The following is a 16,532-nucleotide window of genomic DNA, read 5'->3' as shown; positions in this document are numbered from 1 at the left end:
TTTGTCTGATGATTTGGTTGTCATTACATGGTTCAAAAGGAAACCAAGAAAATGGTCGTTTTAAAAGCATGTTGAAAAATCTTGTTTTGTTTTTATAGTTCCATCTCGAATGGCCAACCTAGATCAGAAGCAGATAGCCAGCCTGCAGGAAGCCATGAACAAGACGTCTACCCAGAGGTTCGTTGTGGCCGTGGACAGGATCTTCACCAGCTCAACGAGGCTAGACGGAGATGCCATAGGTAAGTTCTGCACCTTGATGAAACACACACAAAATTTTGAATGCGTTTATGTCACCCAATAACTGGTCCTGGCAATTGAAGGAGATTAAAAAATATCAAAAAAGTTTCTCACCAATTTTAGCCAGCTGAAATAGCATATGTTTCTTTGTATGCTTGCTTGCAGTTGACTTTGTTGAGGCGCTGTGTCAAGTTTCCATGGAGGAGCTTCAGTCACCGAACGGTCCAAGGATGTTCAGTCTGACTAAGATCGTCGAGATCTCATACTACAACATGGGACGTGTCAGGATGCAGTGGTCCAGGATATGGTCTGTCCTGGGTAACCATTTCAACAAGGTGAGAAGGGTCTACTGTTCTTTGAACTCATGGTAATCAACCTATTAACTCTTATCCTGTCATAATGAATACAGCCCAGTGCCACAGGGCTAATCCCAATTGTTCCAAGCCACAAATCCCCCCTGTGCCAAGTTTATTTTGAGATATTCTGATAATCTGATGGTGCGATCAATAGCGTGTGCAAAGCACTCAGCACAGCACAATGAGCATAAACAATAACTGCTATTACGAATGTGAGCATGCATACATGCGGCCTGATGGCAGGATATGAGTTAACCATCAAATGCTGATATTCCCATTGACATGATATAGAATCCATCTGGTTCCCATATATTGGGAACCAGTAATGCAGAATGTACTTGTAAAGGTCTTTAGAACCCATTTCATCAAGGTGAGGTCTTCTGTTCTTTGAACTCCTGGGGGGTGTTTCACAAAGATCCTAAGTCTAACTTGACTCTAAGTTTGACTTAACAATTATATAACAATAATATTTTAGAAAAATTAATTTTAAAAGGCATAAAACGTTGATTCAAAGCATTCATATTTTATATTATCAAGGAGATTTCATGTTCGTGATGTGGAATTTATGGAAAGTATAAAATACTTGAATATTTGCTTTTGAATATATTTTATTTTAAGGCTACAAATGGCTCTCCATAATGTTTAAGGCCAACTAAGAGTTAATATAGACTTCAGATATTTGTGAAACACCCCCCTGGTAAACAACCTATTGACCATCAAATGCTGTTATTCCCTGAGACATGATACAGAATCAATCCGGTTCCCATAATTATTGGGAACCATTAATGCAGAATGTACTTGTAGAAAGTCCTTGGAACCCATTTCAACAAGGTGAGAGGATCCAATGATCTTAAAGGGAGAGGGTCGTCAGTTTCCATTAGCAGAAGGCCATAATTCGCTGACACCAGACTTGGTGGAAATACCATTAATGTGTGTACAAGTCTGCACACAGCAAACCCATAGTCCTATCAAGAAATTCCCCTAGTCTCTAGGAGAGTCTTTGGTTGAGTGAAATGTAAGATAATGACTTTACCATGTGGGGGAATGGGTGGAAAATGCAGAACATTACATAAGGCCTGTTGGTTATAAAACTGAAGGCTGATCCTGGTGATTGACAACACCTGTTATTGGGTAAACACCTGAACGGTGTCAAATTCCCTATGAGAGCCTTCTACTATGTGTCTTTAAGAAGCAATATTGATAAAAAGTCATAAGAGTTAATTGTTACATGTAGCTGTAGTGTTGGGGACAGGGTTGAATTGAAGGAAATCGTTAGGGTAGGAACTTAACCAGGGTACATTTGGTGCCAAAGCAGGAGTTACGCAACCTTTCAATCATATGTTTAATCTGTTTTACTCTCTTTGTATAGGTTGGATGTAACCCCAATGAGGACGTGGCCTTCTTTGCAATCGACTCCCTCCGCCAACTCTCCATGAAGTTCTTGGAGAAAGGTGAACTGCCAAACTTCAAATTCCAGAAAGATTTCCTAAGGCCTTTTGAGTACATCATGAAGAGGAATAAGTAAGTCAGTAATTGCATTAAAGCCTATCTGCACTAGTTTGGCCAGGAGGTATTAGACTTCCCTGCGTGGTCACAAGTGGTTAATTTATCAAATCAGCTCTCAATTAACAAAAGAAAAAGGGGACCATGGGGGACCAACGGTCACTGCTTTATAGGCATTGTTTGCTATATAGAGGGCGCAAGTAGCTATAAGTAGTGCAGTAGGGCTAAGTCTGTTGACACTGACCATAGCCATTTAGGAATTCAGGAAGTATTGTTTGGTGGCAGCACATTCTATTTGACCTATGCTTAGATTGTAACTACCGGTAGACATATAAAATGATGCAAAAATGTGGTATTTTAACCGTAGATGATATATTTCATGATTCAATTTACTGGACTGCTTTAAAGCCCCACTGTACTACTTGTAGCTACTTGCTCCCTCTATATAGAAAACAATGCCATTGTTCCCCAATGATCCTCTTTTTCTTATGTTAATTGAGAGCTGAGTTGATGAGATAGCCACCTGTCAGTGACCACCCTGGGTGGTCTAATCCCTCCTGGCCAAAGTAGTACAGACAGGATTTTAAAGAAAACATGTGTATGCTTGTAAGTAAGCAACCAGACAGACGTACAGCTGTAATTCCTATCCGAGGGACTTTGTAATGAGGATGAATGTCTTACCAAAAAGCACATCAATTTGGTTTTAAACCTGAGACCTCCCGGTTAAAAGACCACATATCTACCACTGAGCAACAAAGATGACTCTTCGAGGAGGCATGATGAAAGGTCCTTAATCATTTTGCAGAATGATATTTATTTGTTATCTTGGACCTTCAATGAAGGTTCCAATCGATTTTCTAAGAATTTTTTTCTTCATCATTACCATAACTCAAGATTACATGTTAACTCTGTCTCATTATCTTTAGATCTCCCACCATCCGTGATATGGTGGTGCGCTGCATCGCTCAGATGGTCAACTCCCAAGCAGGTAACATCCGATCGGGTTGGAAGAACGTCTTCTCAGCGTTCCATCTGGCTGCGTCGGACCAGGAGGAAGGCATCGTTGAACTAGCATTCCAAACTACAGGCAATATCATCTGTAAGTATTGCACAACGGACATCAAGGCCCACAAACAGAATCGATGAAACCAGGCTAAACAAAGTCGATTGCAGTCAATTTGCAACCCTTTATAAGTTGGGGCTAAGAATTTTACAAGTACATGTTCAAGAACACAAGTTCTAACGTGACCTTGACCTCAGCCTTCCACACCATCTGGGAGATGTGTGATGGCTTCTGCTTCATGACCTCAAGCCAGATCTTCCTGTCTTGTGATGTTCTGGTCGCTTCTGTGAGGGAGCCCAGACATCTAGTAGCACAATCAGCCTTCACACAATCTAACCATTTCTTGGCTGGTCTGCCCCGGGTCTATCACCATGAATATTAGAAGTTAGGAGTATCTTTTGTTAGCGTAATGGTCTCATCCTGTTAACGTGGCCAAAGACTCGCAGCCTTTTTTTTTTGCTAATATGTCCAGTCCTAGAGTCTCCCGAATTGTTGTATTTCGTATTTTATCTAGTCTGGTTACACCTAAGATTTTTCGGAGGTTTTAACTATTGCTCAAGTATTAGTAAAACCCTTTTTCTCCTCTTCTATCTCCTCACAGCATCAGTATTTGAGAAGTACTTCTCAGCAACATTGGATTCCTTCCAAGACGCGGTCAAGTGTCTGTCGGAGTTTGCCTGCAACGCTGCCTTCCCGGACACCAGCATGGAAGCGATAAGACTCATCAGGAATTGTGCCAAATACGTCATGGAAAAACCCCAAGTAAGTCAATGACCATACGGTGAGGGTACAGATCTAAGAGTTCCAAGGATGATGCAAGTATAACTACTGAAGTGTTAGAAGTCCTTGGGCAAGTCAAATGTATTTTGTCCCATTATGTTACTGACATCGTCAAAGTTGATATCATAACTGGGCCTTGTCTAGAAATGTTGCTGAATATGTCGGGTATTATTTGTCTTTCTTTATGGTAGATGACCAAAAACCTAAAGAATCACCCATATGCTATACGTTTATTTACCAAAGATACTGTAATACCGTAAATCTCTGTGTATAAGACGCACCCTATGTATGGGACCAAGAACCCCCCCCCCCCCCCCCAAAAAAAAAATGTTTGTTGCTTTGCTTTTGGTTTTGGTTTTTTGCCGACACCGAAGGCAGCAAGCCAGATCAGATCCCGTCTTATTTCAGCGTTCGGTCCCGTTTGGAAACCCAAGCCATGCAGGGAATTGGGAAGGACTTTTATTTATTACGAAGCACAGTTGGAGTTGCTTGTGAACTTGTCACAAATAATAGTAACAATGTTTTTTTAAAACTAAAGATGACAGAGAAATTTTCCTCCCAGTCCAAACAGAAAGTTGGACAGGCTAGATTTTGAGTGGTAAGTCAATATCCCCTGTGTGAGTGAGCTGAAGATACAGGAGAGCTTCGGCCGGCAAAGTGCTTTGTGAAGGGGCATAATGTATCGAGACTGAAAAAAAACAAAAAAAAACTCTCTTCCCTTCAAATTTGGAACGTAATTTAACTTCAAATAGTAGATCCTATTCTTTATTTGCATTATGTACATAGCTCATGATAGTAGCTTTTGATAGTAATGTTTCTGTCCATTTCTCTGCCTCTGCCTCTGTCTTTCTCTAGATGTTCCATGACCATATAGGAGACCAAGAACTCCAGGTGACGGAGGATGATAGGATCTGGGTCAAAGGTTGGTTCCCGGTTCTCTTTGAACTCTCCAGGGTCATCAACAGGTGTAAGCTGGATGTCAGAACAAGGTGTGTTACGTTGATGAAGTGAAAATATAAAAATAAGATATATAGACTCTATTGAGTTAGTACCAAACATCAACTTCTCCCTGTAAAAATAACTAAAACTCTCTTAAAGCCTATCTGCACTAGTTTGGCCAGGAGAGATTAGACCTCCCTGCACGGTCACTGACAGGAGGCTATCTCATCAACTCAGCTCTCAATTCAACATAAGAAAAAGAGTATCATGGGGGACCAACAAATACCGCTTAGGCATTGTTTGCTATATAGATGGCGCAAGTAGCTACAAGTAGTGCAGTCCCACTTAAACTTAATAAACTAACAAAAAAATCACGTCTCTGTGAAATCAACTTTTTCATTTTTATTTCATGAATGGGTTCATTTTGTTAATTGATTAAATAATTTGTTTTATTAGAATCACAGTAATGATACAGACTAGAGATGTTGACAGTTGATGCTCCATAAATTGATGGACTAAGTTCAACCGGGTTTAAAGGTACTATGTCCCTTTTGCAGCCAACCTCAAATTCTGTAGAACTTTGCAGGAAGTATGAATATGTCATGTATGTCCTATCTGTGAAATTTAAACGTTGGCAGTGTCCTCATATTCAAATTATGCAAGGAAACCTGTTTACTTGCTAGACTTCACTGTCAGACACTATTGAGTGACTGACTGGCTTTTTTTCTTCCTTGGTAATAACATACATGAAAAGAGTTGTAAAGGGTACATGAGCATTTGTCTACATCAATAACCCACTTCTTGTGATGGCCAAGATTAAACTGATTGAATCTTTGCGCAGCACAAAACGTATGACCATTCGGTACAATTGTCTGAAAATCAAGACTATTACTTTTGGGCTCTATAGCCCTAAAGTCGATTTGACAATTAATAGTCGTTATTTTCCCACTTGAAGACATTTTCAAGCCCCACCTTGTTTAGGGAAGTTCTAAATTAGTATTATCTTTCAAATGCAGTTGGAATTTAACTTTTTCATTTTTTTTGGCCTGCAAATGGGACATAGTTCCTTTAACTTGGTCTGCCTTTGGTCTTGCCAAAATCTTTGAACCCGGGTTAAGTGAAAGTGTTTGGTAGTCATTTGAAGTACTGCTCAGTCATCCCTCACAGCTTGTTAAATGTCTGCCATGTACAGGAGATCCACAATCTCTTGGTTTCAAGAAATGGATGGAGTAAAAAGGCATAGAGTAAATGGCACACCTGCATATTCTCAATGTACATGTATCATTATACAGAGAGAAAAGCCATCATGATAACATTGGCATTTCCTATCCAACTAAAAAAACATTAGATGGTTAAAAAAGAATTCATATGATCAGTTAAGGATGCTCCTTTAAATTAATGAAAGGAAATTGCCGAATGATATATGAAAATAACCTTCTTTTTTTTTTTGCAGAGGGTTGACTGTGATGTTTGAGATCATGAAGAGCTATGGTAGCACGTTCCAGAAGCACTGGTGGAAAGATCTCTTCAAGATTGTCTTCAGGATATTTGACAATATGAAGCTCCCTGACCAGATGGCAGAGGTAAGTCAGGTGACCAGTCAGATGATCAGTCATGTGACTGTGACACACTGTCATGTGATGGCATATAAAATAAAATCCCCCCTTATATCAAGATGATACCAGAAAAAGTTCTCTGGCTATTTGACAACATGAAGCCTCCTGACCAGGGACCTGTTTCACAAGGCCTTTTTCATTGACAAATGGAGAAAAAAAATCTGTGACAAATCTGCTGATAACAAATCAGAAACAAGGATTTCACTAGCTTATAACAAAAACTGTATTGAGTTTTATTTTCAATAACAAAACAAAAAAATGTGGGGTCCAGATGGCCAAGGTGAGTCACGTGATCAGTCATGTCACCTGGCCACACTCGTGTCATGTAGCTTTGTCCTTTGTGGATGTACCAGTGTGAGATGAACAATTTGTTGAAAAATATAAGTGCAATATATTGAATAGTACCGGTATGAGCTATTATTGGATTGGTGATGATGATGATGATGGTGATTTAAAGATGAAGATGATGCACAGCATATAATATATTTCCTTATGTTCCTTTCGAACAAAAACAAACCAATCCCAAACACACACACAAAAAATGTCACAGGTGGATTTGTGGGTAGAACGTGCTGATAAAAGTCAGAACTCTTTAAAATTCATATTTCTCCTTGGATTTTTGCCAGCAGAAGGTAGAATGGATGATGACGACCTGCAACCACGCACTCTTTGCCATTGTAGATGTCTTCACACAGTACTTTGATGTCCTCAAGGATATTCTCTTAGAAGACCTTCTGCAGCAACTGCTCTGGTGTGTCCAACAAGGTAAGCTCAAACTTCTTCTTCTTCTTCTTCTACTTCTTCTTATTCCTCTTATTCCTTTTATTCCTCTTCTTCCTCTTCCTCTTCCTCTTCCTCTTCCTCTTCCTCTTCCTCTTCCTCTTCCTCTTCCTCTTCCTCTTCTTCTTCTTCTTCAATACATGTCGACAGACTTGTTAGTCCATATAAAGACACGGAAACGAGGCACGTGGTCATGGAATAGAACAATCTTTTTATGAATTTTAGCGCATGGGACCTAAAGGAATCAATTGATCTCGTGTTGATAACACTATCAGGTAACTTATTCCAGTCCTTGCATGTATGTGGAAAATAGGAGAACTTGAAGAAATCTGTGTCCAGTGTGCTCAAAGAGTGCTTGCCATTCACTTTGCTGAATTGGATCCTTAATCCCTATCTGTACCACCACAAAATGTTAATGTCCTCAAGGATATTCTCTTAGAAGCCCTTCTGCAGCAACTGCTACAGGTGTGTGCAAGATGGTACAATGTAAAAACTTCATGAAGGATGCATGGTCTTCCGTTTTGCTGAATAGACCGGTTGACTAACATATTCAAATTGTATGCATACTGTTAAAAGAAAGGTTGTTCTTAACAACCTACAGGTTTCCCAAGGCTTGCTTGACATAGCAACAATCAATTTTTTTTGTATTGTGGGCTTTTTCAAAATCACAGATAAGGCCAGGTGTGTGCCTTTTTACCTTTAAATATGGATCACCATCCAACCTAAGTCCTCTGATAGTCCCAGGTAGTCCTTCAGTTAACCCTTACTGTACTGGGGGGGGCCTGGGAGGCCCCCCCCTCGACATTTTCGGAGATTGCGCCGCAACCGCTTGAAATTTTGAATTGCCGTTTCATGACTTTTTTCCCTCAAGTCTTACGCACGTTTTGATACCATTTTCGTCGCAATCGGATATACCTGTGAGGTGTTACATGACAATTAGTATGCGCATGTCATCAAAAATATGCTATAATTGCATATGTTCATGTACAAGCAGAAATGTGAATACAGGTTTAGATGTGTTCCTTCCTGAGTGGGTGATATGAATTGATATCGAATTGCTTTTATATGTTTCTCAAAGTAACTTGATGTATTCCAAAACAAAAGAATACATAAGAAATAAAAACAATAGATATAATAAGAAATAAAAAAACAATAAAATACATTAGAAAATAAATATTTGAAAATCGCATCAAATTTGTATAAATTATCATTATTAATTACATCAAAATAAATATTTTGTGTTGGAAAAGAAGTTTCATATGAATAATGAGTTTCAACATTCAAAAAGTGGAGTGTGACACGTTTTCTGTAAAATGCATAAAATTAGCATTTTGCATAATTAATTAGGCTATAACGACAAAAATTTGCATATTCGCAAAAAACTAATTACACCATCTTGTTCGTTACGTAAATATCTACAAACATGCAAATTTTCGTGTTCATCGGACATCCGACGGCCGAGATCATAGGGGGGGGCCTCCCAGGCCCCCCCCCCCCCCCCCCAGTCAGGAGGTGCTCAAAATAGCCCAGTACAGTAAGGGTTAAAGGTAAAGACCAGTAATGGTCATGCGATTGCATTGTGAAAGAAACGTTGTGGAATCGATCAGAAAAGGTTGATCATCTAGCATCTAGCATCTGCAAGGTTCTGGAATCATCAAAATGATAAGAAATTTGGCCCATTCTTCGTAAAGTTACAAGCACTATACACAGAAAGATGTATATGGGACTACCCTATCTCTCTCACACGACCATGAGAGAAATAAATTTACCAAATATATGAATTAGTAGGCGGTTTCCCGGCAAATTTTTTATCATCATGTATTAGTCAAAACATATTATTTCACATGATTGGTAATGAGAGCTTCCATTTCATTTTTTGAAATTGGGGCGTTACCAATACTGGTCTTTACCTTTAAGCTTGATCTGGGGTATTCTGTATAAGTTCCATTTATTCCAAAAATATTAGACCTCTGTTTAACTTTAGACAAAACCTATACCCAACAGCAGACTTTAATATTTGTAGAAAAAAAACCTGGGGAGTGTTTCACAAAGACTAAGATCCACTTTAAGTTGGCAGTTCATGCCACTGTTTTCTCTCACCATTTACTGGCATTGGTCTCTCAAGGGACGTGCAAGTCATGGTCACAAATCTACAGAATTTATATTTTTTGATAGTTCATTTTTGAAGGAAAAAAATATTATCTAAAGTTCATAATGGTAAGAGCAACCAGTGTCATGAATGGCCTGCTATAGTTAAGTCCAACTTAAAGTCAATCTTAGTCTTTGTGAAACACTCCCCTTATGTTTACTTACAAGCATGTAGGTGTTCTTGCTTGGTTTTACTTTGTGAAAAATCCACAATCAACCCCAATTTTTGTTTTCCATGCTTTTGCAGATAATGAACAGCTCGCAAGGTCAGGGACAAATTGCATGGAGCAGCTCGTGATCTGTAATGGACCTGACTTCCAACCTGAACTCTGGGATAGGATCTGTGCTTGCATGCTGGAGATCTTCAGAAGTACTATTCCACAAGCGTAAGTTTCAGTTTATTGTTTCATATTTCACATAAGCGTGGACAATTCTAGGGCAATCATCCCCCCCCCCCTGAAAAAAAATTCTGCTTTTATTATAACTAACTTAATATCAGGGTGGACTTCCCCTTTAATGAATGGGAAGTAATTTTTTTTTTGGGGGGTGTATTTGTCCTCGGGGGGGGGGGGGGGGGTAATTGTCCTCAGGTGATTTTTCGATGGGGGTGGGGGGGCTTCTTTGCCCATTAATCCTTCTAAAATTTCTACCAAAATTTGGCAGATATCATCGACATGTATTTGTGGTCTTGAACAATCACGGTAAGTATCTTGTGATTCTGAGAAAGAATGATTTTCTGTCATTTTACAGAATCATCTTGGATGTTTAGGTCTGTTTTCATCAGCTCAAGTTTGCCAAATAACCTGCTATTTTAACTATCTCGATCGTATCTTCATCAGTCTTGGACGAGAAATTTTGGTCTCGTTTCCAAAATATTATCGGTCTGGGGAAGACGCAATTTCGAGCTTCAGGACAATATCCCGAGTCTGAAAATAGCGGGTCATTTGGCAAACTCGAGCTAATGAAGGCAGGCCTTCTGTTATATCTACAAGGATGTACATATCTCATAGCTCATCATCATTGGATTTATTTGACTAGGTTGATATCCTGGAGACCCGAGGATCAGCTGTCAACAGCGGAGACAGACGCAATCAGTCAGAGGTCAGAGACAGATGGAGTAGAGGTAAGTTGATCAAATACCAGGTTATTCCCTTGAAACCGTTCGTTGGCAGCCGTATTGATGGGTAGAGCCTTCCCAATTTGATGGTAGAAGTGTGGGTTTTTTTTCTTCATCATACTTGTCATTTTTGTCTTGTTTCTTAGGTCTCTCTCCATTCTTTTCTCTTACTTTGTCTATGTTTAACTTTGCCTCCCACTCCCTTTACTGACTGTTAGTCTCTTTCTCTCTGTGTATCTCTTTTCTGTATGTACTCTCAATCTGCTCTGTTTTTTAATATATTTTCCTGTACAACTTCCACTTTGTGTGTCATCGTGTATTGCATGTCTTTATATTTTTTCATTAGTTTCTCTCTGTGTGTCTTTCTGTCTCTTACTCCCTCTCCCTCTCCCTCTCTCTCTCTCTCTGTCTCTCTCTGTCTCTCTCTGTCTCTCTCTGTCTCTCACTCTCTGTCTCTTATTCCACTCTCTCCCTCTCCCTCTCTCTCTCTTTATGCATGATGTCGATAACCCCTTTAAGTCATTTATGTAATTACATGCCCATATTTTGTATGACAAATCAAGTAAAATAATTTTTTCAAATACGTTGTTTTAATCTTTGTAGCCTGCTGGGAGCGATGTTGGGCCCGAGCCATCATCGCCATCGGAGAAGAAATCTAATCTGAAGAGGATGGGAAGTCAACATAGCGTAGCGAGTGTGAACAGCACCGACAGTAAATCCAGCAAGGTTACCTTAGAATACCAGAGTAAGAAAGCAGCAAGATCTGGTTCTAGGCAGTTTTGATTAGCTTTAATCGGTTTTTGTAGTTACCGAACATTCCCAATGATTTCTTTGTACCCAATGGCATAGCTGCAGGTTCTTTTTTTTTGGGGGGGGGGGGGGTGAGGGTACATGCCTACGACCATCCCCCTTCAAACAGTTTAAGAAGGGAAAACCAGATAGAAAGGAATGTGAAAAGGAGATACCCCACCTTTAATTAATGGCCTTAATGTGTTGACATTTACTATAAAGCTTGTAGACAATAGAAGAAGGTATCTCGAGGAGAACAGAAAGGGCCACGATAAGGAAGATGTGCAGTGTGAAACTGTGTGATAGAAAGAGCAGTGAGCATATATAAAGTTTGGGTCTGGAAGAAGTGGTTAAGAGAAGTGGATTGAGATGGATGGGTCATGTGTTGAGAAGGGAAGATGATGAACCTGTGAAAAGAGTGTGGGATCTGGAAGTGGATGGCATAAGAAAGAAAGGAAGACCTCATGGTGCGAAAGTCAGTAAGTCCTCCTAAAAGGGACAATGCTGTCTTTTCAAAATGACGATGGTGATGATGGTGTATCATATCGAGGAATCAGTGACACAAAGACTTAACTCCATTTTCGCCATTAAAAAAAAAGGGGGTTTATGTGTCACTGAGCACTTGGGTCTTAAGGAGTAAAGTCTATGTTTCACTAGCCATTGACTTCAATGGGGTGTTGGGTGGAGTTAAGTCTTTGTGTTTCCTGGAAAGCCCACATTTTTCTTAGCATTTTGATATCAAATACTCATTTTGGCAACATATGGAGTTACGTCTTTGTGTCACCGAACCTTCGATATAGAGATAGTAATTAATGTATTTTATGTCTGGTTTTTTTTTTCACCAGAAACAGCAGCTGACCATAGACTATTCACATCTCTACTGATCAAGTGTGTTGTCCAGTTGGAATTAATACAGACCATAGATAATATTGTCTTCTTCCCTGCCACCAGCCGGCATGAAGACGCAGACAACTTGAAAGCTGCACAGGTAAGATTGATGTAATATATTAGAGTACTATATAGTAAGGCTGTGCATAACCGTGTAATGAGGTACTTGAGTACACTCCCAGGCTTACAGGCGAATACTCGAATATTCGGACGCCATGTTTTCGAGTACGACAAATCGTACTCGAGTAGTTGTCAACAGTGCGATTACTTGAGTATTCGACTACTCGTCACAGCCTTACTATATAGGAAGGTACAAATTTGAGATCTCTGCAGATAAATGCATGGTTTGTATAGAATTTATGAGTAAAATACAAGTGGGGTTTTCTTTGACAATGCAGAGAACTAGAATTTCTCCCCAAAATTGTGTTCTCACAGCACTATTATGAGGAGAAAATAAAGAACTGTGTATCATCTCTTCATTTTCTTTCATCTAGGAGACCACGTTAGACGACACCTCCCTTGCCTCCGAATCCACGTCGAGCGGTGAGGATCCCGGCATGTACCGGTATCTCTCCACCCCACAACTGTTCCTACTGCTAGACTGCTTACTGGAGTCCCACCGGTTTGCCAAGGAGTTTAACACCAACAATGAGCAGAGAGAGACACTTAGACAAGCAGGTGGGTGTACATTAACTCTTTGAAGGCATTGAGTGATTTCAAGTTGGGTGTTTACGGCTGGTGTTAGTGTTTAATAAACACTAACACCAGCCTAAAAACTGAAATGGAAATCAGCTGGTGCTAAGGCTTTGACCTCTTAACAATGTTTCCAGTAAAGATGCATGGCTCTACGTGTTATCAGGGGCTGTGATATGGTGTAATATTGAAGCACTACAAAAATTGCGCATCAAAATGATCATGAATGCCTCAAAGAATTAAAAATCTTTTAGTGACCAGTTGTACCATACTCATTTTCCCAGTAGACTATAGTGTTATTCCTTAATGTTTTTTTAAATTTCGATCTCCAATCATAAATATCTTAATAATCAGATAAGCGATCAGCTTGTAAAAGTCATGGGGTTCCTGACTGACCTAAAGGTTTATAATTATCATTGCAGCAAGAGCTAAATCCAGGATTTTGTTTCAGAATCTGAGACAAAGATAACCATTCCCATACATATTTACGCTCAGTGACACGCCGGTATAGGCCCACAAACAGTATACTATAATGTAGTGGTGGTTATTTTACCTGACTACTAAGAAAGCATAATTGGTTGTTACTTACATGTAGCTCTGCATACACTGCTATACATCACATACTTAATGATCAGAACAGATTCACCTTTTATTTGTTGTGATTAATTCTTTTTTTTAAACCAGGATTCAGAGGAAAGAACAAGCCTAACCTATCGACCCAGGAAACCTCAAGTCTGGCCTGTGCTTTCCGGTTACTCTTCAAGATGTACGCTGATGAAAATAGGATGGATAGCTTACCTGTCATAGAAGAGAGACTGATAGGGTAAGGAAGAGAGGAAGAGAAATGTGATTCATTGAATGTGAAATTTTGGATCCAATCTCTCTCCTTGTGCTGTACTGTGCCCCAAGATTGTATTAGTAGTCCAGTCTCAATGTCACAGAGACCATAAGGCTGTAGTTTTAGACATTGGCGGGCGGGTGGGTGAGTGAGTGGGTCGGTTAGTGAGTGAGTGGGTGAATGAGTGCTTGAGTGGTTGGATGGGTGAGTGAGTGGGAGAATGAGTGGGTGAGTGGGACGGTGGGTGAGTGAGTGGGTCGGTGATTGAGTGAGTGGGTGGGTGGGCGAGTGGGTGGTTGGATGGGTGAGTGAGTGGGTGAGTGGGAGGGTCGGTAAGTGAGTGAGTGGATAGGTGAGTGAGGTGGGTGGGTGGGTGAGTGATTGAGTGGGTCAGTGGGTGAGGTGAGTGAGTGGGTGATTGAGTGAGTGGGTGGGTGATTGAGTGAGTGGGTGGGTGAGTAAGTGATTGAGTGGGTGGGTGAGTGAGTGGGTGGGTGGGTGCATGGGTGAGTGAGTGAGTAGGTGGGTGGGTAGGTAGTGATTGAGTGGGTGAATGAGTGATTGAGTGGGTGGGTCGGTGAGTGAGTGATTAGATGGATGGATGGACAGTCAATATTTGTTTTCTGAAAGCATCCTGTGGATGGATTGTTGAAAAGAGATCAATGTGCATCTAGATGTGTAGAGATATCTTTGATTAGAGAGTCTGATACCATACCATGTTCACTAATGAACAAGCATGCAATGCTCTGTGCCAAATTCACGAACATCTGCTGTTTCTCGTTGATGTCTCCTTACAGTCTTGTGAAAGAAGCCCTGGGCTACTTCATCTCCCTGGACTCAGAGAGTCACCGTACAGCCTGGAAGTCTCTACTAGTCCTGGTCCTAACAAGGATCCTTAAGATGTCAGATGAGAGGGTGAGTTCCTGGTCCAGCTTCTGGTTCAGTCTCTTTTACGTGGCTGCTGTTGGGCACAGTATACAATTTAACACTGACACATTATTTATGAGTTTATACATTTTCACTAAGGGATGCCTCACAGGTTAATACTGGTTAATAAAATATGATTCTAAGACAATATTTAGTCATAGATTCAAGTTGTAAACATTTCAATCTTCAGTATCTGTAACAAAGCTGGTCTGTGACAGGGGAATCACAAAATCCTCTCAAACAGCCATTAAACAGTATCTTTCAACTCGAACTAGTCAATAGCTGATATTGTATTTGATCTTCAGTGTAAAACTTATTAGTTTTGTTTGTTAGATGTACGATGCATGATTCCTGGGATACATGTATGATGTGTGGAGACCTTCAATTACATTAGGGCTCCACACTTACTTTACAATCTGTATGCATGAGCTCTGTGTCAAAATCTCAGATTTTTTTTTTTTTTTTTTTTTTTTTTGGGGGGGTGGTCTGGACTTAGATTTTGAGGGGCCCAAGTGTCCCTGGAGCATGTTAGTGTTGAGTACTGAATACTCTTTACATATATCTGCCCTTTAAAACTCTAAGTAAATTATTCATGTTCCTCATTTTATATCCTTCAGTTCAAGACCCACGCTGCCCACTGCTATAACCACATGTGCGAGATCATCACGTTTGAGCTACGACCGGAAATCCGCTCCATGCTCCGAAAGTTCTTCCTGAGGACTGGTGCCGTCTGCCACATCGCCCTCACGTGACAAAATCTGGACAACCCAACCGACCTACCGACAAAACACATTGAATATCCAGGGTGTAACGGACCTATTCGAGTTAAAGAGGAGACATGATAGATGTATTCAGTTGAACTTAAAGATAAAGTTGAGTTCTGGTCATGCGATTGCATTGTGAAAGAAACGGTGTGGAATCGATCAGGAAAGGTTGATCATCTAGCATATAAGTATTGGTGTGTACTGCAAGGTTCTGGAATCGTCAGAATAATTAGAAATTTGGCCCAGTCTTGGTAAAGTTACAAGCACTGTACACAGAAATATGTATATGGGACTACACAAACATTTGGCATGAAAATCTGTCCTGACCTGTATGCTGTTACATGCCATATTTAGAATATGAAGGCATTTGAAGAGCCATGCTTTTCAGGGAACATGTCTTAACTGATGTTCTTCCACACTTGCATAATAAGAATGAGTAATGCTCACAAATTATTTTTCACTTCTTCCCAGAACTCAACCTTCTCTTTAGCATCGGCTACCCGCAAGGTCACAAGTGCTATGTATTATCAAAGGCAGTTGTGACCTTCTTGCAGGCAGCTAACACTATATCCTTCATTCAATATAAATTTTCTTTAGAACAGGGTGAAGAAGAACTGTGATAGGTATTAAATGGGCTGTATTAGCAAAGTTTTTTCTCTCATTTATTTAAAGATCAGTTGAAATTGCATATTGGCGAGGACAAACTTCAGTCTGTGATGATGGACTGCCGGCTAAGTGGGCCGTCACTCATGTGAACCCTCAGATAACCCTTCAGAAGTTCCATGGGACTGACATCATCGATCTTGTGGGCTGTCAGTCTGATGGGCTGTTGCTAACAAGCAATCCAAGTCCAACAAGATTCCCAATTTGACTGCTCCCACCATTTTGATTCATAATGGAAAACGAATTTCAAGATGTAAGAAGCTGTTATCCACTGATAAAAAAATCTACTCCCGTTACAGAATCATGGAAGTTGATATAGTGACTGCAATCATTATATCATCTGTTTGGAGCCAGAAGGGCGTTAACTCTGTTGATGAATGCCCTTTTGACTCTGAACAGACAGTATCCGGAGCAACTCCCTACCTATATGT

General features: G+C 40.2%; 1 protein-coding gene across 3 annotated transcripts in view; it reads left to right on the top strand.

Moving 5' to 3' along the window:
- Positions 1-15,631, top strand: part of LOC754128 (brefeldin A-inhibited guanine nucleotide-exchange protein 1) — a 38,157-nt gene extending 22,526 nt beyond the window's left edge. For 2 of the 3 annotated variants that reach the window (XM_030983099.1, XM_030983097.1), the window contains exons 21-36: positions 99-239; positions 403-572; positions 1,963-2,114; positions 3,023-3,195; positions 3,761-3,921; positions 4,795-4,928; positions 6,332-6,461; positions 7,121-7,259; positions 9,670-9,808; positions 10,461-10,545; positions 11,143-11,284; positions 12,174-12,316; positions 12,711-12,894; positions 13,594-13,732; positions 14,545-14,662; positions 15,292-15,631. In XM_030983099.1, the coding sequence (XP_030838959.1) occupies positions 99-239; positions 403-572; positions 1,963-2,114; positions 3,023-3,195; positions 3,761-3,921; positions 4,795-4,928; positions 6,332-6,461; positions 7,121-7,259; positions 9,670-9,808; positions 10,461-10,545; positions 11,143-11,284; positions 12,174-12,316; positions 12,711-12,894; positions 13,594-13,732; positions 14,545-14,662; positions 15,292-15,426 (2,285 nt within the window). In that variant the 3' untranslated portion in view covers positions 15,427-15,631. The remainder of the gene's footprint in view (positions 1-98; positions 240-402; positions 573-1,962; positions 2,115-3,022; positions 3,196-3,760; positions 3,922-4,794; positions 4,929-6,331; positions 6,462-7,120; positions 7,260-9,669; positions 9,809-10,460; positions 10,546-11,142; positions 11,285-12,173; positions 12,317-12,710; positions 12,895-13,593; positions 13,733-14,544; positions 14,663-15,291) is intronic. The other variant, XM_030983098.1, reaches the window with a different exon arrangement.
- Positions 15,632-16,532: the final 901 nt, after the last annotated feature.

This window comes from Strongylocentrotus purpuratus, unplaced genomic scaffold, assembly GCF_000002235.5.
Source record: "Strongylocentrotus purpuratus isolate Spur 01 unplaced genomic scaffold, Spur_5.0 spur5_scaffold_13, whole genome shotgun sequence".
In the NCBI taxonomy this organism is placed as follows: Eukaryota; Metazoa; Echinodermata; class Echinoidea; order Camarodonta; family Strongylocentrotidae; genus Strongylocentrotus; species Strongylocentrotus purpuratus.
This window is presented reverse-complemented; position numbering and strand designations above follow the sequence as displayed.